Here is a 23,092-nt window from a genome sequence, read left to right on the forward strand (position 1 = left end):
TTTCTAGATAACCTGCTTATTCACGCAATCGAAAATCTAGGCAAAGATTAGCAATTAACGTCGCCGCGTTTATTAGACAGTTTTATTGTTTATCCTCTTCCCCTTACAGAAATAATTCATAGACGTGAATTAAGCTAATAAAGAGTAGTCAATTGACTTATTTATTTAGTAATCAATATTATTATAAATTTAACATGCCTAAAATATACACGAATTATTTTATAAATGTAACATCACTAACCAAGACTCATCTCAAGTTAGAGTGGAGAGCAGCATGATCAAACAATAAAAAGGACCTTTTCCTCGTTGCTCTTCAATTTAGAGAGCAAGTTAATTAATTTACTAGAATAATTTAGTCAATATGATGCATGTCAATAGCTGCATTCGGTTAAGTACCGCTCCACCAATGATTTTAGTATGCGCAATCAGAAAGGGGAAAAAGCTAACATATAGTTTGTTAAAAGAATCAAAAAGAAAAGAATACAGATTCTTATCTCAATAAGAAACTCTTTTGCTCCACGGCTTTATCCTTATTTTGTTCTAATTTCTCTATTTCGGAGGGGGGGGGGGGAGGAAGAGGGCAAAACATTGGCCAGTCATAATTACAGTTTTAAATTTGCAAAACCAAACATGATCCTTGATTTGATAACGGCATATTGAAATTGCCACATAAGAATATAAAAGGGTAAGTAGAATGACTCCATAACAGAGTTTGTCGGGGGACGGCACGATCAGATAAGAAATAATAGAGGCCCTCTCAGAACTTAAAACCTTCATTCGAAATGCTCGTCGTCTGATCGAATTCAAACGTTGATTCCACAACTTGTGGCTCCAGATTCGTATCATTTGTCTAAAAGAATCATAAATTATTTTTTCTGTGTTAAAAACATCACAATAAAATCTAATTATTAATTATGAAAATAGAATAAGTACATACTTCTTCTGAAAAGTATTGCTCAATAATTTCGTACGCTAATTTATAAATATCTATGTTGTCGTGATTTTGCAATGATTCAATCTTATCCAAACCTACAAAAACACAAATTTCATAATATAAATTAATATACTTTAAAATAATGTTGTACATGGCATTAAATGCTACAAAGGCTAACCTGAACATTCTTCAATCATATTGGCCAACTGTTCAACTTGTGGTCCAGCAAGTTTGAGCATATTGTGTATACCGTCTAAAACAACTTGTACAACTTGAGTATCTTTACAGTCAAGGAGATTACAGAAAGGTGCGATAACGCCTTCTTGTATCATCCGCGCGACCTGTTCTTCATTGCCACTTATTGTTAAATTGCTGATTGCCCACGCTGCTTCCTTTTGTGTTTGGAATTCACCCTGATAAAAAAAGGTAAATATATAATGGTAACATCGATAAAAGTTAACAAATTTCGACAATTTTAACAAAAATATCTTCTTACATTCATTAAATTGTGAATAATGAGAGGCAGTAATCCAGCATCTATAACTGCTTGAACCTGAGATTGATTGCCAGCAGTTACATTTGAAAGGAACCAAACTGCTTCTTTACAAATTTTCTCCCTCTGATGAGTTAATAAATTGGGAAAATATGAAAGTGCATCACAATTTAATACAATTTGCGTTTGTTCGTCTGTACCCGTTACAATATTGCCAACTGCTCTCAAAGCAGCCGTTTGCACCTTAACTTCTTTGTGCGAGAGAAGTGGTATAAGACGAGGCACTACACCACTATCTATAACCATTTGAATTTGTTCATTACCACCATCAGTCAAATAGCTCACTGCCCAAATTGTGTCAACAAGAATCTACAATTTATTTTGAATATAATAAATTGTTTATAATAACTACATGTAATTACTAGTGTATTAAATGTCTAACTTACGTTGATATCTGTGTGATGAATAAGTACGTTAAGAGCAGGTAAAATTTCCTCAATAGTTTTAACAGGTGGCGGTGGATCTTTATTCCTACATAAATTTACGATTACCCAAGTTACATTACGTAAAAAAGTAATTGGTATATCTGGCTTAATAAACGTTAACAATGGCTGTACAACACCAAGGTCGATAACATAATCCCTAGATAGAGGACCATCTCCAATAATATTTCCTACAATAAAAAAGATCATCAATACCACATGACAGTATTGTTTACTTTAATTTACCTACCTAAAGCCCATACAGCTTGTTCACAGACATTCTGTTGACTTGACAGTAACAAATGCAAGAAGTGTGGAACTGCACCAGCAGCTACAACTGCTTGCGTTTGAGGTGAAGTTCCACTTGCAATGTTTGTTAAAGCCCATGCTGCTTCAAATTGTAGTGACGGACTGGAAAGAAAATTATATTAATATTTAATAATAATAAATATGCAAACGATAAAACCAAGCATTTATTGCCATTGAAAATGTAATATTATAAACGAGCCTTTAAGAAAAACTATTATGTACGTATTTCATTCTATTCCTATCTTAAAAGCAAAAGACAAATAATAAAATTTCTAGACCTATAAAATCTTACACAACCAGTAAATATAATTTTACTCTCACAAAAAATAATATACTAAGTAATATTATAAAGTAGGATTATAATCAAGGTCATAATTAACTCTGTATATACACAAAGTCATTCACTATCATACCTATTGTGCTGTTGAAGACAGCTAACTAAAATTGGTAAAATGCCACTTTCAATTAATCGATCAATCGGTGGATTACGATCTGATGATAGTAACTTTCTTGCTTGTTGCACAGCTTGTAATTTAACAGCTGGATCTGAATTATCAGCTTTCGACACTAGTTCCTTTAAATCGATTTTTGATAAATCAATGTTATTTTTATCAATATCTTCTTCATCTGGAAAAGGATGTTGTTACATCACCGACACTTAATATTCTTTCTTTTAAAAACTTTACCTATTAAATCTGTAATAGGCACATTTCTTCGTTTCTGTAAAGTCTCATCACGTTTGTTTTTACGTAACTCCACTGTTGCCTCATTTCTTCTTCTTCTCATTTCCTGAAATATATGATACATTGCCATTCAAAAGTTATTAAATCAACTGCAATGTGTCGCATTCCAATACCTTTAAAATGCAAATGTACTTTAAAAAGAAGATATAGATTAAGTACATTTTCATTATAGAAAAATAACATAATTACTGTAATATTGTTTTTATGCTCTAAAAATTAAGAAATATGTATTATGATGATTTTACCAATCTCTATTGAAGTAAAATTGAAATATTAGACAATGAAAATGTTTCTGTTTTGTACAATGTAATAAAACATGTAACAATCATACAATACATAGAAACATTTTGCGTTCTTTAATAATAATGCATGAATTTCAGGAAGTGATATTTATTTGACAATTTTTAAAGTTTTAATATATATTTAGTATCATAACTGAAAATACTTTAATAATAACTTCAAAATCTTCTATAAAAAAAAAATATACTATAAAGAACAAAGTATATTTATAATGTTTGTAAATTTTACTTACCTACAAATACAACAATAATAAAAAATGTATCTTTCAATAGAATTTTTTTAAACCAATACAATTTTATTAAAAAATTTTGTGACAAATTTAGTTGAATTTCAAAACATTTTTACTATTTGGAAATGGTCCAATATACCAATTTCTTTCAAGTGAGATAAACTAAAATATCACATACATTCTACAGAATCTCAATATTTCTAATTGCAATGAAAAGATACATAAAAGCATTATTTATCTCAAGGATATAATGAGATTACATAGTAAGTTATTAATAACTTACTCATAAGGATTTAAACAAACAGTCAAAATAAAATAACTCGACTTTATATTTCTCATAATATATTTTTTATAATAATTTGTTCAGGTCTATCTCTGATAGTGCTATATTTGACGTTAATGTAACGATACTGTCTACTTGTTTCGGAATAGTACGATTCTATTCAAAATACGATACTGCGGTATTTGATAAAATTATATTAACAATATTGATGCATCTTATGCTAGCTGAATATACAGATCCATCCATTATATGGGACAACAAAGTATGCAAATACATTGCAGAAATTTGGAAAAAAAACCAGCATCCATAATAATCTTTGATTTATCCGGTCAGTACGACAGCCGAAGTTTCCAGACGCACAACGTAACTGCGCACAATGATGAACACACCGGATACTCACTTCTTGATCTTTGCCTTTGTACTTAAAAACCATCATTCGATTCTTGCTTAGCATTTCCGCCGCCATTTTTTCAATAACTAAATCGTTCGCACTCGCTTATATTGATATGTGCCGGCACCCGGATACCCGTGACCACGGACTACTGCGAAAAATTCTGTATCCGTGTTACTGTGGTCGATTTACTTCGACAGCTGCATACCGTTGCGCGACAGCCTTAATGTACATCAATATGCAATGGAATAATATATAACACTCGTTCTTTCTTGGATCTCGATCGACTATCAAATATTCTTTCTTATCCTTAGTCACGTTTTCTCAGCACAAACGCAACGTTTCTGCCATTTCCGAAAAGAACATCGGAAATGAGCAAGGTGGCGCTTCGGAAGACGCGTGTGTTTTCACCACGGTTTTCACTATATAACCTGCTAGTGATCTATTTTCTTTAAAAACGTTTCGTAATATTGCAGATTTAATATGGTTATCATCAGCTAAGATGCGAGTAACACAGTAACTTTTCTACATTTTTTCAAGTATATATGTACATATATGTAATTGGAAAATCATTAAACATTTTATATATAAATACACATATAAACATGGATATACATGTATAAACATAGAAATTTTTCAAATTCGCTCTTAAAGAAAACAAGTAGTTTTAACATGAACAGATATGAATTAAAGTTTTTGCCAATTTATTTTTCAATAGGTTATTTTATGTGTAATATTATTTTATAAAACATAGACCATATAAGAGAATATTTTATAGCTTCTATTAAGAAATAATGATCATTTGTTGTGAAAAATAAAATCATACGCATGTTTCATTATTTTGAATTAATCTATTAATATTTGTTTTGAATTTTCGCATAGTTATGTGAATAATAATTTAAAACTGCAAATGAAAGAAGTTCTTACATAATGTGTATGAAAAAATATACTCGTATTCTTTTATTCAATTGCAGAGGAGAGAAACAGAAAGAGAGAGAAAGTTAATTTAGTTTATTGAGTAATTTAGTTTATTATGGTTATAATATAAAGAAAATTAAATAAATATTCAAATTAAAAAGAAATGCCTTCAATAAATAGTGAACACTATTTCATTGTTACCGTAATTTAACCAACTTTACATTCAGAATAAAAATCACTAACTATTTTTAATAGTGATTTTCTTTATGGAGATATTACTCACTGTTTTTATAGTAAATGTATTTACAATATATTTTGATATAAATATTGTCCTTTAAATTACTACATTCTACTATTTATTCAAGTTTTCATAATTATATATTTATTTCCATGTAAAATTGTTTGATTAAATGAAATGTTCCTATCAAGTGAAGAATATAGTAAATGCATAGAACATTTATTTGGCTAATAACAATCTACCTGCACTGTATTGTGCTTGCTGTTTGTGCTTACACTAGGCGCTATAAACTTCTATAGTGATAAGAAAGCTGGTGTTTGGAGTGTAAAATGTTTTTTTTTTAAAAGCATCAATGAAACGGAAGAATTTTAAGAATGTCATATGTGTACGTTTAAATAAATCGGTAATGATCTTACTGCGTTATGTTTTTATAAAGGTATGCCTACTTTTATCATTATATATTCCCTCCCAAAAAATACTGCTTACTGTCAGTTTCAAAGATAAAAAAGTACATTCATTTTTTACAATACTCAACATTATTTTATATTTTAATGTCATACTCATTATAACATTGTTTTATATATATTATCTTTGTTATTGCTGTTAAATTATTAGAAAAGTAGATAACCTTCAAATGTATTTAAAAAACTTGACACTCTCCTACAGTATTGACTATTTTATGTATAATAATTTTTAATTTCTATAAAGTTCAGAAGACGAAGAAAACCTATAATAAAGGATAATAAATAAAATATAAAATTTAGAGACTAATTTTTATGTGTAAAATGGATTTTATTCTGTTTTTTGTGTGTATATATATATATATGTATATATATATATATACATAAAGATAATTTTTAGAGATATAGATATGAACACAACATTAAGTTCAGTCGAGAGTGGCGGTGATAAACATCTACCAGAGACAACTGTACAAAGCATAGCGCAGAATTTAACTACTATGCAGAGTATACAAAATGTGCAAAGTGTTGTTCAAAGTAACATACAAAATATTCAGTCAACACAGACTATAGTGGGATCAGTTGGCGGTACATCTACTAGTCTTATAGGAAAATCAATGTCAATGGATACAAACTCAAAATTACCTGTAATGAAACCTGTAGTTCCCTGCGGTACCACTTCAACTTCAGAAACAAACAAGATAACAACGACGGTAGAAAAAACTTTTTATTTATATTTAAATACATTATTTTGTTTTAAAGTCTTAATAGATATCATTGATCATGATTTTGTAGATCTGCTCAGTGGGGTCCACAGTAAGGATAATTTCTCCAGGTATGTTAAGTACAGTGGAACGTCAAAATCAACCACAGGCTCAGCAACTATTACAACAGACACAACAGGTTACAAATATGCCAGCAACTTATCATGTACCACGAGGGCCAGCTGCAGTTGCCAATATTTCTGCCCCAAGATCGACAGTGGCTACCCCGATTGTTAGAGCAAATACAGGACAAGCTATACCTACCACAAGATCAGGGTATATATGCATATATATGTAAGGGTTGTTCGGAAAGTTCGTGTCGATTTTTGGCAGGTGATATTAGGACAGATCTGAATATATCAGAATGATTAAAAACAAATAACATGTGTACATATCCTAAAAAGTGATATTTCGGACATCTTTAGAAAAAAGTTTGGTTAGGATGCATTAATTTTTATTAGTTTTATAAGCTCTTAAATATGGAAGGAAACAAAGTGCATTATAGGCATTTGATGCTTTTCTTTTACTGGAAAGGCAAAAATACCACGCAAGCAGCAAGCAAAATATGTGCTGTTTATGGTGATGGTGCTATAGCTGAAAAAATTGTAGAAGTGGATTTCAACCTTGAAGATCAAGAATGTCTGGGTAGGCCCTCCACCACTGATGAAGATCAGATCAAATCACTGATCAAGGATAACCCACGCTATATAACACATGAATTAGCAGAAATGTTAAAAACATCAAAATCCAGAATTTAATAGAGAAAAATCTGGTGAATCACATTTCCATTTGCGACTCGCTGTATAAACGCAAAAAGGAGACATCATTTTTGATGATGGGGAATGAAAAATGTATTATTTATAATAATGTTGAATGGAAAAGATCTTGAGGAAATTGAAATGAATCTTCAGCCATCCCAAAAGCCGGTCTTCATCTGAAGAAAATCATGCTCTGTGTCTAGTTGGACTGGAAAGGAATACTGTATTATGAGCTTCTACCAAAGAACCAAACGATAAATTTGGGAAACTAATTAGACAAATTAAAGACGGCAATTGAAGAAAAACATCCAAAAGTAGCGAATTGGAAAGGCGTTATGTTTTATCATGACAATTCGCGGCCTCATGTGTCTTTGACTGCTCAACAAAGCTGTTGGAGCTTAGTTGGGACGTGCTACTCCACCTACCGTATTTACCAGACATTCCACCCAGAAATTTTTATCTATTAGGTCATTACAAAATTCCCTTAACATGTTGACGCCGGCGTGCATTATCGGAACGAGTTTGTTCCGTGAGGCGGCGTACATTCGGTGCCGCCTCACAGAGAAAACCCTGAATATCGGTGCCGGCATCAACGTGTTAATGACAAAAACTTTAATCCTTTGATTGACATAAAAAATCGAAAAACCTGGGAGATTCTGAAAGGTTGAAATATCCAAGTTGCGTGAAAGATGGAGAAAGGTTGTGGAATAAAATGGAACCTATATCATTCAATAAATGTATATCGAAATTTATTGCCACGTTTGAATTTTCCTTAAAAATCGGAATGAACTTTTCGGATAACCGGAAATTTATGTTATAAAAATTTATATCCTTTAATTATATAACTAAACATTAAATATTTCAGAGTAAGTATAACAGGTAAATAGAGTTTACTTTAAATATTTAGTAAAATATTAAACTGATAACCATTATACCATGAAATAATACAAAAATCCATATCATCTTTTGCATTTCCTAGAATAAATACAGCTATTTCAAGTTCTCAGTGGCAACCTAAAACAACATCAGTGGTATATGCTCAACCACAAAGGCATCCCATACCTCCAGTTAGCCGAATTTCAAGACCACCATCAACAGTGTATGCCAGTCAACAGCCTCGTTTAATTACACCTTCAGGCCAAGGAAGATCTGTACAAGCCACAATGGTCACTGGAGTTTCTGGTACTCCGTCCAGATTAATAGCACCAGTTCTTCAAGCAAACAATAGTATTACAAGATTGCCGGTTACGCAAAGCAGACCAGCTGCTCCTCAAATATCAAATATATCACAAACTACACAACCTAGCAGACCTTCGACTCAAACTATTCAAGTAAGTTATTACTCATTATAATCAATAAAGTGAAGTTGTAAAATAATATTGGTAAAATAAATAATGTTCATTTTGTATTTATATCATAGCCTAATCAGTCAAATAGACCTCTAAGTACCACAGGTATTGTAAATCGTATAGCTGTATCAGCACCTGTAGTTGGAGCTACAAATAGAGTGACTGCTTCAGCTTCAGTGTCTGTTCAGCCAACAGTTGGAAGGCAATTATCGATAAATACTGTTGCTACTCCATCAACTGGAACTGTTAGTAGAATTGTAATTCCTTCTCAACAAGTAAGTGCAAAGGTATTTGCACATTATACATATCACATATGATGTAAGATATATTTTATTAGTGCTTTGAATATTGATCAGAATTGATTATATAATAGGTGCAACAACAGCAGCAGCAACAGCAACAGCAGCCACAATCACAGTCACAAACAATACCACGTGTTGTTCAAACAGTAACCTCTTTGTCAAGCCTTAACACAGTATCACGTGTAATTGCTACAACAGCAAGTACATCAAATACAACAAGAATATCACAGCCTACATCGACTACTGTTGCTAGAATTACTGGAATGTCTTTGCATCCTTTACCTTTAGCATCAGCAAGAGTTACATCAGCACCTGCTAAAACAGTACAGGCACAAAGCATTGGACAAACTGTGCAAATCAAACCCAATCAACAATCTGGATTTCGGGTTTCTTCCGCCAGTAATGCAAATAATAACTCAAATTCAACGCCTTCTCAATCGACTCAAGGGCAATATTTGCATCCGCCACATACTGCAACCTACTATTCTTTTGAACCCGCAGGTAATTTTCATTGTCTGTTGATGTGTTTTAATGTTTTCAAAGCAATGTTTATTGAATAATATTGTGCAGGAACATATACTCAATACCGCCAAACCCCAGTAAGGTTACTCGTCGAACCTGGGTACGATGAACCTCACACTAAAACAAATGCATCTCCAAGACCAAGTATACTTCGAAAGAGAGATCATGACAATTCACCTATCAAAGGTATGAACAAAATAAGTTAAATAATGTTATACAGAGTGGTTGGTAACTGGTGGTACAAGCGGAAAGGGGGTGATTCGACGCGAAAAAAGAAGTCGAAAATATAGAATAAAAATTTTTCGTTTAAGGCTTTGTTTTCGAGAAAATCGATTTTGAATTTTCGCTCGGTACGCGTGCGGTACGTTATAACGGATTTCACTGTAGATCGTTGTCTTGATGGAAAAATTAAAAAAAAAAATGAAAAAAAATTAAAAAAAAAAATTTTTTTTCGCGTAGAATCCACCTCCTTTCTGCTTGTACCACCAGTTACCAACCACCCTGTATATACGATGTTTTTACATTTCGTGTTTTTGTATTTGATAAAAAAATTGATGAGATGGATCCGAATTTTTAGGTGCGGCTAAGAATTTAGTTCCTGTACTGGCATCTTTACCTCCTGTTACAACATCCAGCCCACCGTGTTCGCCGAGAGGAGATCAAGATGGTGGAGGTTGTCAAAGTTCAGGATCTACTACAGTTTCAGCAACGTCATCACCTGGACTTGATGAGGAACCTGAACAATCCAGAATTACCATAAATCCAACAGTAGAAATGTCTCCCAGAAAAAAGCCTCGAAAACAACAACTTACTGGAGTAGAATTAACGGAATCAAGGTGTACTGAAGAAGAAATGCAGTTTATTACAGAAGAAAGGATGAAAAAAGAGTTTAAAGAAGAATCGAAAGAAAAATTATCAGAGAAGAGACAAACTTCAAACACGCAATGTGATGTTATCAAATCTCCTACACAACAACCAACAGTTGCAATACGAACACGGCCTACACCTAGTTTATTAGGTTTGTAGAAGGAATGTCCAGCAAAAATCATTATAAATATATGTTAAAAGAAGATAATTATTTTTGGTTTTACAGGGCCTTCATGGAAAAATAGATGTGGCAGTAGACTTCATCATTATAGAAGACCAAGCGAGGTTAGACCTCGTGAAGAAAGACGACCTACTGTTGCAGAAATAGCCCAACAGAAACATGTATTACAGAAATTAAATGGTTGGAAAGTATATCATCTTACAGCACAAATGGAAGATATTGCTGATCTTGAGAAACAAGTAAGTTTATAGTAGATCATGTTAATACTTATTTATGGTAATAAAATATATATTTTATGTAAATAATAACGTTCAAACAGTAATATCATAAACTGAAATTTGTATAGGTACATGAAAAACTGAAAACAACGTTAACCATGCTTGAATCACAGCAAAATGTCAGGAATAGACAAGATGATGGTCTTGAACGTGTAAATGAATTAATTAAAGGAAATATGCAACGTAGTAGCTTAATTAGCGAAGGAATGACCGAAGCACGCACGCAGCTTATTGCTATATTTCAACATAAAGGACCTATTACAGATATCTTACAACGGTGTGGCAATAAACGGGCTCAAAAGAAACGAGATAAATGAGTTATTGTCCAGATCGAGTTAACGTAAATATGTTCATAAGAAATTCTTGCATGAGCAAGACTTAAGAGGACGTTATTTTTATCTGTGTCACAGAATCTATATAATATAGGAAAAAAATAAATGGTTTTATAAGTCTATGAGAGGACAATTATTAACTGTTTATAATTTTTCATTATATAAATTTATGACTTTTAACTTTTATATAATACGTACATATTATTCCTTTATTTTGTTTTATATATAGGTATATTTGGGCGTGCGCATATTCCTATATAGGTACACATTTATTTTTAACAAATATCTTGATACAACAACTCAAATATATAGTTACAAAGAATCGAATAAATAAATACTTCATGAAATATGAAATATATCATTAAACTATTTTGCCATATGGTAAAAACTTATATGTAAACATATATGAATGTATGGATGTTACCATGGAAATAATCTATCCTAAAGTCTTTACTTACCAACGATAATATCGGTATTCAGCTGTTTTTAATGATTATATACTTTAATAATTTAAAGATTATAGATTTAACAACATGTGGTGGGGATACAGTCCAGCATTAGACATACAATTCGAAATTAATAAACATGAAACCAATTATCCAAGTGAATATCTTGAGATATTAATTGTAGGTGCTAATGATGCAAGACATATCTTGAAAACATTAGCATCATCTTATTTGTACAATGATCGCATTGTTATGTATAATGTAGTCGAATCAACATTGGAACAAGTTGCTAGATCTATTCTCTTATTAAGTACTTGTTTAGAAACAAATTTGGGTATGTATATTTAGTCTCAAAATATACAGAGTAATTGTTTTGGTAATAGTAAAAAAATTTTGTTTGTTTTAATACAAACACCAAAGGATTGCAAGAGGCAACTCGCTATTATTTAGAGATATTTGGAAATACATTAATAAGGCCTGCAACAGCCAAATATTTGATAAAATCATGCAATCAGTTGTCAAATATACCAACGAATACAATTGATTGTCCATGGTTAAGCTTGGAACAGTTCAAGCATAAGGATAGAGATCAATTGCAAGCAATTTTTAAGTGAGTTTAAATAAGGAACTTTAAAACTGATTTTTCTTCATATTTTATAAGTTTCCATTTTTAATTATATGTACATATTTTATAAGATTCTGGGCACATGCAACATGTGACAATGTTCCTATTATGGAGTATTGGGATCAAAGAGTTAGAAAATCATTAAAAACAAGATATGATTATCGGGAAGGCGTTTTTGATTGGGATTATCATATGATTTTAAAATCTAGAGGTATTTCAAACCTAACATTGCAGGAATATAGGTATGTTTATTAACTATTGAAAGATTTCATCATATCAGCATAGTTTCACAATTTATTTCCTATCTTAATATTAGATTTTGGAGAAATAATGGAATTGCATTCACTTGGTTAGAAGGTGAACCTGTTAGAAGTAATCCAACATTGTTAAACAATATTATACAATATGGTCCTGGGTTTGTACATTATACTTACTTAGGAGACATTACAAATGGTCCTTTCTTCACTTGGGCTTTACAGGAGAAAAGGGATGATAATATGTAAGCTGCGTTCTAAATTTGTATTTGTGATACTATTGATATTACCACATTGAAAGTAATGCAACACAATAATATAGTAGATATAGAGCAACTGATATAGCTGAGAGAGAAATTATGAAGCATATGTATGAAATTAGAACTGGAGAATCAATATGCCAAGAACTTATTGCATCGCATAGAGATTCTTCTATTCTAAATGGCACATTAGTAACTGAAACACCAAATAAAGAAATGGAGCAAGAATCATGGGAAAAAGAGAAAAATAAATATAAGTGGAATGATATATCTTGGATAAATGTCAAAAATCATAAAGTATCATAGAGAATTATAAAATTATTACTTATTTACAAACCATAAAATACTGTACAAAATTAATAAATTCAACAATCTACTTTCAGATAATCTTCCATCCTATTACATTTTTATCAACTTCTAAACATAAAATGGCATACATTGGTAGATTTGATTTCATTTGGATAGCTCATAACATGGTGAAACAATTACCTAATCTTGTACCATTACTAAAAAAAAAAGGAATCATGTTGGTGGAACTACCAAAATTCTTGGTAGACGTACGAAATGAAAACTTAGAAAATTTTGTAAACGAATTAAAAAGCATGATGCACCATAATGGATTACATGAAATTAATGATATAAATTCTAATGAACATTATATTGCTAGATTTTCCAAATAAACAATTGAAGTTACATTACTTTTTCTCCTGATATCCGAAATCAATTAAAATAGAACTTCTTTAATATAATTTGTTTGAAGTTTTCAATGAAGTTAAATGCATATATATAAATATATGTATGCGTGTATACATACATATTTACAGATGTCATTATGATTTGATTCAATAACAAATTTTCACGTAGTTTCTAATTTAAAATATAGATATAAATATATGATTTAATTAGTACTTCATAGAGCATTAACAAAATATTCATTATTAGGTCCGTAACAAGTAACGTGAAACGTAACATACAACGATACAAGTATACGTATGTATAAGTTGATATGAGTTTTTACACAATTGGAAACTGAAGTAACCTATAAAAGAAAAATCACCAAACGCTACGTATAGTGAAAAATTAAACTAAACATGGTTATGAGAATCATCTAAAATCGCGGGAAACGCGTCTGTCCCTATTTAGAGACCCGCAGGATTCAGTTACAATTTGTTAACATTAAGATAAGAAATTGTTTATGGAACACCTAATAAATTTTTTCAAAAGTTTGCGCATAATATGCGTTGATTTCTGTGGACTGATAAAAAATAAGTGTCGTTTCTGTAAGAAATAAAGTACCGCTTGAAAATCGGCCATCGCAGCTATTTTCAGCGATAATGAAAATTGTTTTCTGTACATGAGTCCTTTATACACAAGTTCTAAAGTTTATATTGTGTAAAACGCTGAAGAGGTATATGAGGTTTCATGTCACCGAATTACTGTCTCCTTCGATAGACGAAGATGCTAAATTAGTTGGAAAACAATGAATACTATCAACAGAGTAAATAGCAAGGTGGGCATAACAATTGAATCAAGATTTGGCGAATTGGACAGAAATTTGGGAACAACCTGCAGTAACTTTAAAAATGACCCAAAGGATTTCAGTATCAATTTTAGTAAAACTTCATCTGGTAGAAGTCGGTATGGCAGAACAATAAAACCCAAGTCTCCTAAGAATGAGGTTGCCACTTCCTCAAAGGCATGTTATGCCTCTTAAGATCAATTACAATCTTTCTGATTAAAGATCAATACTATTCTTAACAAACTATGGTACTATATGTAGCTTTCATTAATGTTTTACTGTATAATTCTTATTCGTATGTGTATTTATTTATTTTGTGGTATAATAAACAATTATTGTTTATTATACCATATAATAAATAAATGTATGCATATTTATAATCTTATATAGTTATGTACATTAATTGTTTTCTTTTTCAATTGCCATCATATTTCTTTTAATCAAATATATTAATAGAAATATGTATATATGTATTTAGTAGCATATGATATAACATTAATATATGTAACTTGTAGAATTCTAAAATGCCAAGGAATCGTAAATATCAAAATTCACCAGATAGTAGTAACGATAGTACAGATGAAAATAATACAGTTAACGATATGGATGATACAAGTGATTCTTCTACTAATTTAAGTATTATGGAGGATACTACTCCAAAATTGGTTGATTCTCCTATACAGTGTAATTGGATATTAGGTCAATTAGCATGGGCCAGAGTTGGTAATTTTCCTTTTTGGCCTTGTGTTATAACACTTGATCCAGTTCTAATGGTATATCATAGATTAAAAGGTAAGTTTTCGTTTACAAATTTATTAGAATAATTAAAAAGATTGCTTATAAACATATGTTTTGCTCAATAGTATCTTGTTTTGTTTTATGTTCTTCTCTATCATTTGAATATAATCTTTAATTAAATATTGAGCATTATCATTTTCTAAAAAGCATCTATGTATTATTTGTAACAAGTTACCTACAAAAAATATTTTTTCTTTAAATTGTCTTTGTTAGTATTTTAAATGTAGCAATTTTATGGTAACTGGTACAATTCATGTGAAATATATTTATATATATATATATATATGTATATACGTATATTTGTTTGACCAGCTACTGCCAGATCACAAACGCTAATGATACATGTCCAATACTTTGGCGATAAAGGACGTCACAGTTGGGTTTCATCAAACTCTATGATTCCATTTACAAATCTTGCAGACTTTAAAAAATTATCAGAATCAATAACTGCAGAAGTAAAGAAGAGAGATGCTAAATATGCCGCAGCATTTATTGTTAAGCCTGGTATAAAGTCAAAATGGGAAAGTGCGATCGAAGAAGCTATGGAAGTTGAATCAATGAGTAATGATGATAGAGCACATGTTTTTAAACCAAAGGAAAAAAGTATAAGAAATAAGTCATCTAAAATATCAGAGGAAAAAGATAAAGCGAATAAAAGGAAAAACTCAAGTGATTCAAATGGTCCTGATTTTAAACGTGCTAGGCAAGATAATGTATGCATATGTGAATGAAACAATTACATATTATTAATATTATAGTTTCACAAATATTTATATTGAATAATTCCGCAGGTATATGAAGTAGATAAAGAGAAAACAGATGGAACTAAACAAAAAATGCTTAAATACATTGAGAATGGTAAAAATCATTCGAAACTTAATTCAGATACTCCTCCGTTATCTCCCTTAAGTCAAAGAGATTCCAATGATGAAATCTCTCTTGTGCAAAAGGTAGAATTTCGTACTGAAGAGGATGTAGATGGTGTCTTCGAAGTTTATTACGAACGGAATCGAGATATGTTAGAAGACGAATATCCGGATGCGTCGGAACACGATATTAGGAAATATTTAAAAAAGACTTGGGATAACATGAATTCTTCTTTTCGCAAAAAATATCGATCATATGTAACATCAGACACTACTAGTGCTCATACAAAAGAAAATTCATTAAACAACGAAGACGACTTATTATTAGAAATAAATGGAAGTGCTAAAGATAATAAAAGATCAAGAATTAAAGTTGAAAAGGAAGAGATAAGTGTTTCAGAAACGAAAAGAAATAGACCTTATAATCTTTTCAAAGGAACAAAGCAAGAGAAAGTTTGTCAAATATGTGAAAAAACTGGGAAATTAACTAGGTGTAAAGGTCCTTGTTATTCATATTTTCACCTTTCTTGTGTGAAACCAGGAGAATCTAGTCCAGAGCATTCTGTTGATGAGAATATAATGGATGATAAAATTCTCAATGATATAAATGAGATTAAACAAAGCAATACTGATAATGATGAGAATAATGGTACAGCGAATTGTCAATTACACCTTTGATATTTTGCATGATGTTAACATTTACTCAAACTGAATATTATTCTTAATTTCAGGTAAATCAGAAGAGCAAGAGGACGAGTTCTTTAAATGTATCGATTGCTTATCAGGTGTAGCACCTGCTTGCTTCATATGTAACGAAAGAGAAGGAGATAGAATAAGATGTTCTGTGTTAGCTTGTGGAAAACATTATCATTCGTCTTGCTTGAAATCGTGGCCACAGGTAGATTATAGTGAATGCGTGTTCTGACGAACTGTCATACGGACAAACTCAGTATGACACAGTAATCAAATATATATGTATGTATATACATATATAGATTCTTATGAGCGTATACATTTTTCTCTCGTCTTCAGAAGTTTCATTCATCAGAATACGCATCTACTGTAATGATAGCCTAATGTTCAATAACAGATATTTAACATCATATATAATGTTATTATATATTACTTGTAAATATATTACTTATTTTATTTTCTCATTAGTCTCATTGGCAAGGAGGCCGCTTAACTTGCCCATATCATGTATGTCATACATGCAGTTCAGACAATCCTCAGGATAGTCATTCGAGAGCTCCAAACGAGAAATTAGCACGATGCGTTCGTTGTCCTTCGTCCTACCATACATCTACGTCTTGTTTACCTGCTGGTTCGGTAATTTTAACTGGTAGCCAAATAGTTTGTCCGAAGCATTACCAAGCCCCACAACCTCCAGTAAACGCGGCATGGTGCTTTTTATGTACAAGAGGCGGAAGTCTTATCTGTTGTGATACATGTCCAACGTCATTTCATTTGGAATGTTTAGGTAACTATTTTTAAAGCGAATACAATAGTTACAGAATAGTAATATTATTGATAGCAAGTCGCAGATATGTATATAATTATTGTATGTAAATATTGATATTAGTAGAGTGAGATAGTGAAAATAGTTAAAAGAATAATTGAGTTAAAAGAATAATAACAAATGGATTTTATATTTAATGATGATTTTAGGTATTGATGCTCCGGATGGTGCATTTATTTGTGAAGATTGTGAAACAGGCAGATTGCCTTTGTATGGAGAAGTTGTATGGGTTAAACTTGGTAATTACCGTTGGTGGCCATCTCGTATTTGTTATCCTCATGAAATTCCTGAAAACATAGAAGCCATACCTCACAGTCCTGGTAAATTTTGCGTAATGTTTTTAGGATCAAATAATTATCATTGGATTCATAGGTAAGTAATATACTTAATTATTGTTTGAATTAGATTAAATATGAAGAAAGATATTTAACAATGGTAGTTGTATTTTTATTTATAGAGGACGCGCTTTTCTTTATCAAGACGGTGATGCAAACATAAAACCACCAATTGGGAAAAAAAATAGGGATGATACTTATCGTAAAGCATTAGAAGAAGCCAATGAGATTCATCAGCGTTTAAAGATCGAAAGAGCTGCAGCTAAAGACCATGGACCAAGAGGATTGAAACCTCCACATTATGTCAAATTAAAGGTATTTCATGTGTACTCAGGCGTACTTTGTGCATATGTAAACACTAGTACATGAATATTGTCAGATATAATGTATAAATCTATGACTTATATCTATTTCTAGATGAATAAACCAGTTGGCAACGTAAAGCCAGCAGAGGTTGAAAGCATCGTTGCATGCGATTGTGATGCAGAATGGGAAAATCCATGTGCTCCAGGCACAGATTGTCTTAATCGAATATTATTAGTTGAATGTAGCCCTGGTATTTGCCCAGCTGGTGCCAAATGTAAAAATCAAGCATTTGTACAAAGACAATATCCAGCTATGGAACCATTTCATACCGTAGGACGTGGTTGGGGTCTTAGAAGTTTAGAACATATTAAAGCTGGTCAGTTTGTTATAGAATATGTAGGTGAAGTTATAGATGAAGCTGAATACAAACGGAGACTACATAGGAAGAAGGAATTAAAGAACGAGAATTTTTATTTTTTAACTATAGATAATAATAGAATGATCGACGCTGAACCAAAAGGCAATTTAAGTCGGTTTATGAGTAAGTATTTCTTATTTCTTAATAAGTGAAGACCAAAAATAAATAAATCGTCATTTATTTCAAAATCCTATTCTTGAAACGTGGTAGATCATTCGTGTTCACCAAATTGCGAAACGCAAAAATGGACGGTTAATGGAGATACTCGTATAGGTCTGTTTGCATTATGCGATATCGAGCGCGGCGAAGAATTGACCTTTAATTATAATTTAGCTTGTGATGGAGAAACTCGAAAGCCCTGCCTCTGTGGAGCGCCAAATTGTAGTGGTTTTATAGGTTTAAAGGTACAGAAACCACAAGTAACTACGCCTTCAACAGCAGGAATTCAACAGAAAAAATTTGATAAAATCGATAAAATGAAACGTCAAAAAAGGTAAATGATGACACATAAAATGCACATATTGTATACTAATTTGTCTAACAGAAATAGTGGAATATTGTATAGTTTTGCACTATCGTATGCAGCAAATATGTCTAGAAGAAACAGATCAGTATTTTTTATTTTTTTGTATCTCTAATATTATATTCTTATCTAATATCTTGGATCAATCATTTTTTCTCCTAATAATTCATTATTTTAACATACAAATAATGTGTAATAATTTGTAATAATGACTATAAAATAATTAGGTTGAGGAAGCATGTACTGTGTTGGAGTTGTGGGCAGGAAATTGAAAAGTTGACAGAGTTTGTCGTTTGCGATCAAAAGACATGCAATAAAAAGTATCATAAATCTTGCGTGATCATTGATGATGCAGATTCGAGATTCAGTTGTCCTTGGCATCATTGTGCAGAGTGTCGTCGTAGAACATCTGCACATTGTTCGTTTTGTAGTGCTGCTTTTTGTCAAGGTAAATGATTTTTTCAATATAATTGTTAAGCTTATTGTTTATCAGTATTATTGAATTTACTGTAAAATTAATCACATTTATCAATAGTACATCTGGATGGGAATTTATTCGAGTATAGTGAAAAAGCTGGTTTTGTCTGTAAGTTGCATGAAAGTATGGATATGCAAAGATCTGCTGAGGATGAAAAAGATTATTCGGATAATGATACTGAAACAGACAAAGAACATTCTTCTACAGGTTCCAATAGTCCATTGATCATAATGGAAAAATCAATACCGCGTGAACCATCACCAAGAGTTTCCATAATAGAGGTAAGGTAAAGTCTTAAAAGATATATTCATTGTTGTAAATTGTCGATGAAAATGAGCATTCTTCTATACATTTTAAACTTTCGTCCAAGAATATCTTACGTTTCAAGCGTTGTTATAATTCTCGTTCGTTTGTGTTATTTATATAACAAAAAGTAGGCAAATATAGTTGACAATTGGTGGTGGTAAGCATGAGAAGAAAATGTTGTACGTAGAGTGTAATGCGTTTTCTCAAGGGATGAAAAATGTTCATTGCCAATCTGATCGAACAGTTATAGACCTATGACAAATTCTTTGTCTTCCAATGCTTCTATCTTAATTAATATCATGTATATTATATTTCTATCTCCTTAATTCGTACTTACAGAATCTTTTCTGTAGAGATATAATATTTCATGTTTGCAAAAATGTCAATTATTATTTTCAATTTCATTAATATTTCTATCTGTACACAAAAAGTTATGTCGAAAGTACTTACATAGTTAATTTGCTTTGGAATTTTGTGCAAGTAAATACAATTGTTTTATTCATGTAACATTTACTAGTAAGATAATTCCAAAAGTAGAAAGAAAAAGATTAACAACGATTAACCTTTCTTGTTCTTTTTTTTTTCTTTTTTTTTAATTGTTTTTCACTGTTCCCAGCATCCTCTCCCTGACATTGGCAGTAGTGAGAAGTAGTAGCAAACAAACATGTTCTGTTTAAGTTTATACGTTCAAGTGAGTGCATATTTTTGGTATTATCTCTTTAGACCTCTGATCCATTGTATCACAATAAGAAAGAACTATCTTGTAATTAACAAATAACTTGTAAAAGTAGTTCAATTATCTTTGTTCTTAATTACTTATGAAATTTAAAATATTAATTGGTGAGTAAATTTCTTTTGAGCGTAACAGACATTTAAATACCATCATACTACACATAACTTATATTGTAAGCATTTACTTTACTTGTAGCACTTTAAGACACGCAGTTAGTTTTGAGCTTAAGGAGGGAAGACACTGTAATAATCAGAATAGGAATATTTTTAGAAGATTTAATTTTTTTCAAGTAAAAAATATAAAGAAGTCAATTTATTGCTTATTATGATTAACATGTACATACTAAGGAGTATAATAGAATATTTTGAACCAATTTCACTCACGTTCGTTTTTAATAAATAAGTTATTCTTCAAGATGTTTTGCTAGCTATGACAAAATTGATAATTCTTCCATAGCTAGAGTACGCCATATGGTGAATACGAAATAAAACAAAAAATACAAAAAAATTAGAAATTAAAAAGTTACGTCTGTTAAATTATGTAGGAAAGCATTGGAAAAAATTCAAGAATCAAAAATTGATTTTCTCGATCATTTACAGTGTGTTACCCTTTAGGTCAATTTTCTAAGTTATATTTAAATATCATGCTTCAGAAGTATTGATCAACAGCAATGTCGTTTTTCGAAAATCATAGGAATAATTCATTTTGTCCAATAAATTGCATATTGTTAAAATGCATAGTTTCTTTTTATGAAAAACATAGAACAAAATATGATTTATAGGTTCACCCAAGTAGTGAGGAAAGTGAAGAATCTCAAAAAGAAGATGATGAAGAAGCGACGCAGTCTACTAATTTTATGCCTTGTGAATACAGCTCGAAAAGTATGAAAAGAAAAGAATTGCACCGATTATCTTTAAGATTGAAAGGAGAAAAAGATCAGGTAGAAAAATTTAGTAATCTTACATCTAGTCAATTGGAGGCTATAATCGGTGGCAGTTTATTTGAATGAACCATTTATCCTCATTGATTAGGATCGAACGACGAAATATATTTTAATGTGCATAGTCTCAAATCTTCACGATTAATAAATCACAAATTATGTAATAAGAAATGCGATACAACTGTGGACGTTAATATGAGTTAGTAGTATTTGTAATTATATGTAAACATTGTTTGTAAAACACCCATTCCATGTCAAAGGGATCAGTTGAATAACAAATTTTAATAAATTCCAATTCTGCTAGCGAAACAATGAACCCCTTATTCTTAATATGATAATTTTTCTATATACACCTACATTACGTAAGTTAATAAGCTTTCTGCATATATATGTCTATACATTGCATTTATGAACCTTATGCGTATACATATATGTATATGCACGCACGCTCGTGCATACGCGACATACGTACACGCATTCATCTAATCGGGTTGACATGGAATGCTTTTCTTAATTTACAAGTAAAATAGCATAGAATTAAAAGTAGAATTAAAGTTCGTGCATATACATATTATATTTCTTAATTTTGTTTTGATATACAATTAAATATCTATAATTATATATACTAATTCAATATTTTGAATTATATATATATTATATATATAATTTCAATGTAAGTGTAAATAAGTTTTTGAGGTCCCATAATGTCTATTTTGTAAGATATATGTACACATTAGTTAAAAATTTTCTTTTAATCCTTTTTACATCGTAGTTTTAAATGTTTATCCGTTATGTCATCGTATCCATAAAATAGTCATTATATTTGTTAAATTAACTGATGACAACTGTCATCACACTGCCTTGTGAATTTTTGGAAGTTTGTATTACACAATGTTATTTTCAAAGATATTTACTATTACAAAATAGTAGTTGTGATATCTTTACCGTATATTCCATAATGTTCCGCAAATTCCGCGTTCTTAATTAATTTATTTCACACGTTTAAATCATCTTATTGAATTGAAATTCTTGTGCCTCTTTAATTCAGTTCGATTTGATTCAGTTAAAATTTTATAATATATATTAGAAAAAATATACATTATAAAATTTCAATTAAATCTCTAATTGTATATTCAGAGAATTCAATATAAGTTTGTTAATAGCGTTTTTATGTATTTTAAATTGTATATACATTAAATAAGCACACTGTTAGAAGAAACTACAAAAGATTATTATCTAATAATTTTGTATCTACAAAACAGTTTTTTTGCAATACAAATAGTAGTTCTAATTATTTCCGAATTTATAACGTATTTTTAAATTTTGATAACGATAAGTATAAGTACATAATCAATGAAAAATAAAAGAAGAGAAAAGAAAAGAATACCTTTCTTGTGGGGTGAGCGTAATATAATACCTGATAATACCATATAGATGTAAATATAGAATGCATGAATGAAAAGATGCATGAGCTGAAAAGGCGATATAAGAATAGGAAGAGAACGCTGCATTGAGGTCACTTATGTCATTCTGTAATACGGATGCACACGCGTAAATATACGTACAGTAAATATATATGTAAGTGTAACACCGATTAATAAACGGCGTCAGTGTGCATGCATGATTAAACAA

General features: G+C 30.8%; 4 protein-coding genes across 14 annotated transcripts; 3 read left to right on the plus strand and 1 right to left on the minus strand.

The window, feature by feature from the left end:
* Positions 1 to 129: 129 nt before the first annotated feature.
* LOC117212861 (importin subunit alpha-3) lies at positions 130 to 4,547 on the minus strand. Of its 2 annotated transcripts, none has more exons than XM_033457948.1 (9): positions 4,078 to 4,547; positions 2,905 to 3,007; positions 2,632 to 2,845; positions 2,160 to 2,320; positions 1,874 to 2,100; positions 1,431 to 1,796; positions 1,113 to 1,347; positions 938 to 1,029; positions 130 to 850 (listed from the first exon to the last, which is right to left on the minus strand). In XM_033457948.1, exons 1-9 carry the CDS (start codon positions 4,237 to 4,239, stop codon positions 758 to 760), a joined length of 1,653 nt encoding a protein of 550 aa, XP_033313839.1. In that variant the 5' UTR covers positions 4,240 to 4,547; the 3' UTR covers positions 130 to 757. The 2 variants fall into 2 exon arrangements, with proteins under 2 accessions (XP_033313839.1, XP_033313840.1); XM_033457949.1 differs by having other exon boundaries at positions 4,174 to 4,525.
* Positions 4,548 to 5,562: 1,015 nt separating this feature from the next.
* On the plus strand, positions 5,563 to 11,256 carry LOC117212869 (histone deacetylase complex subunit SAP130-A-like). 3 transcript variants are annotated; one of them, XM_033457970.1, is made up of 10 exons: positions 5,563 to 5,756; positions 6,171 to 6,494; positions 6,577 to 6,821; positions 8,283 to 8,634; positions 8,724 to 8,939; positions 9,026 to 9,455; positions 9,525 to 9,662; positions 10,054 to 10,494; positions 10,570 to 10,763; positions 10,871 to 11,256. In XM_033457970.1, the coding sequence occupies exons 1-10, from the start codon at positions 5,673 to 5,675 to the stop codon at positions 11,117 to 11,119; spliced, it is 2,673 nt and encodes an 890-aa protein (XP_033313861.1). In that variant the 5' UTR covers positions 5,563 to 5,672; the 3' UTR covers positions 11,120 to 11,256. The 3 variants fall into 3 exon arrangements, with proteins under 3 accessions (XP_033313861.1, XP_033313862.1, XP_033313863.1); XM_033457971.1 differs by having other exon boundaries at positions 5,564 to 5,756; positions 8,724 to 8,927; XM_033457972.1 differs by having other exon boundaries at positions 5,592 to 5,756; positions 6,182 to 6,494.
* Positions 11,257 to 11,497: 241 nt separating this feature from the next.
* On the plus strand, positions 11,498 to 13,423 carry LOC117212874 (dynein assembly factor 3, axonemal). Of its 3 annotated transcripts, XM_033457984.1 has the most exons (7): positions 11,498 to 11,606; positions 11,765 to 11,914; positions 12,001 to 12,190; positions 12,277 to 12,447; positions 12,522 to 12,704; positions 12,782 to 13,016; positions 13,103 to 13,423. In XM_033457984.1, exons 2-7 carry the CDS (start codon positions 11,833 to 11,835, stop codon positions 13,397 to 13,399), a joined length of 1,158 nt encoding a protein of 385 aa, XP_033313875.1. In that variant the 5' UTR covers positions 11,498 to 11,606; positions 11,765 to 11,832; the 3' UTR covers positions 13,400 to 13,423. The 3 variants fall into 3 exon arrangements, with proteins under 3 accessions (XP_033313875.1, XP_033313873.1, XP_033313874.1); XM_033457982.1 differs by having other exon boundaries at positions 11,513 to 11,914; XM_033457983.1 differs by having other exon boundaries at positions 11,516 to 11,914; positions 12,785 to 13,016.
* Positions 13,424 to 13,622: 199 nt separating this feature from the next.
* Positions 13,623 to 21,772, plus strand: LOC117212868 (histone-lysine N-methyltransferase NSD2). 6 transcript variants are annotated; one of them, XM_033457965.1, is made up of 14 exons: positions 13,623 to 14,415; positions 14,754 to 15,030; positions 15,349 to 15,749; positions 15,828 to 16,551; positions 16,634 to 16,800; positions 17,064 to 17,382; positions 17,571 to 17,660; positions 17,766 to 17,793; positions 17,879 to 18,071; positions 18,174 to 18,603; positions 18,691 to 18,973; positions 19,231 to 19,451; positions 19,539 to 19,762; positions 21,302 to 21,772. In XM_033457965.1, the coding sequence occupies exons 1-14, from the start codon at positions 14,200 to 14,202 to the stop codon at positions 21,527 to 21,529; spliced, it is 3,801 nt and encodes a 1,266-aa protein (XP_033313856.1). In that variant the 5' UTR covers positions 13,623 to 14,199; the 3' UTR covers positions 21,530 to 21,772. The 6 variants fall into 6 exon arrangements, with proteins under 6 accessions (XP_033313856.1, XP_033313859.1, XP_033313857.1 ...); XM_033457968.1 differs by adding an exon at positions 20,404 to 20,478 and having other exon boundaries at positions 17,571 to 17,793; positions 21,302 to 21,388; XM_033457966.1 differs by having other exon boundaries at positions 15,457 to 15,749; positions 17,571 to 17,793.
* The last annotated feature ends 1,320 nt before the right edge of the window (positions 21,773 to 23,092 follow it).

This window comes from Bombus bifarius, unplaced genomic scaffold, assembly GCF_011952205.1.
Source record: "Bombus bifarius isolate JDL3187 unplaced genomic scaffold, Bbif_JDL3187 scf7180000008407, whole genome shotgun sequence".
Lineage (NCBI taxonomy): Eukaryota > Metazoa > Arthropoda > Insecta > Hymenoptera > Apidae > Bombus > Bombus bifarius.

Coding starts and splice junctions, on each gene's coding strand:
- LOC117212861 (XM_033457948.1), bottom strand. CDS start 4,239: ATGGCGGCGGAAATGCTAAGCAAGAATCGAATGATGGTTTTTAAGTAC. Junction 3,008..4,077: donor TAAATCAAAGATTATTATGG/ATGCTGGTTTTT, acceptor CATATATTTCAG/GAAATGAGAAGAAGAAGAAA. Junction 2,846..2,904: donor GCCTATTACAGATTTAATAG/GTAAAGTTTTTA, acceptor ATCCTTTTCCAG/ATGAAGAAGATATTGATAAA.
- LOC117212869 (XM_033457970.1), top strand. CDS start 5,673: ATGAAACGGAAGAATTTTAAGAATGTCATATGTGTACGTTTAAATAAA. Junction 6,495..6,576: donor CAAACAAGATAACAACGACG/GTAGAAAAAACT, acceptor ATGATTTTGTAG/ATCTGCTCAGTGGGGTCCAC. Junction 6,822..8,282: donor ATACCTACCACAAGATCAGG/GTATATATGCAT, acceptor TGCATTTCCTAG/AATAAATACAGCTATTTCAA.
- LOC117212874 (XM_033457982.1), top strand. CDS start 11,668: ATGTGGTGGGGATACAGTCCAGCATTAGACATACAATTCGAAATTAAT. Junction 12,448..12,521: donor CTAACATTGCAGGAATATAG/GTATGTTTATTA, acceptor TCTTAATATTAG/ATTTTGGAGAAATAATGGAA. Junction 13,017..13,102: donor TAAATGTCAAAAATCATAAA/GTATCATAGAGA, acceptor ATCTACTTTCAG/ATAATCTTCCATCCTATTAC.
- LOC117212868 (XM_033457964.1), top strand. CDS start 14,200: ATGAATACTATCAACAGAGTAAATAGCAAGGTGGGCATAACAATTGAA. Junction 15,031..15,348: donor GGTATATCATAGATTAAAAG/GTAAGTTTTCGT, acceptor TTGTTTGACCAG/CTACTGCCAGATCACAAACG. Junction 17,794..17,878: donor AATTATCATTGGATTCATAG/GTAAGTAATATA, acceptor TTTTATTTATAG/AGGACGCGCTTTTCTTTATC.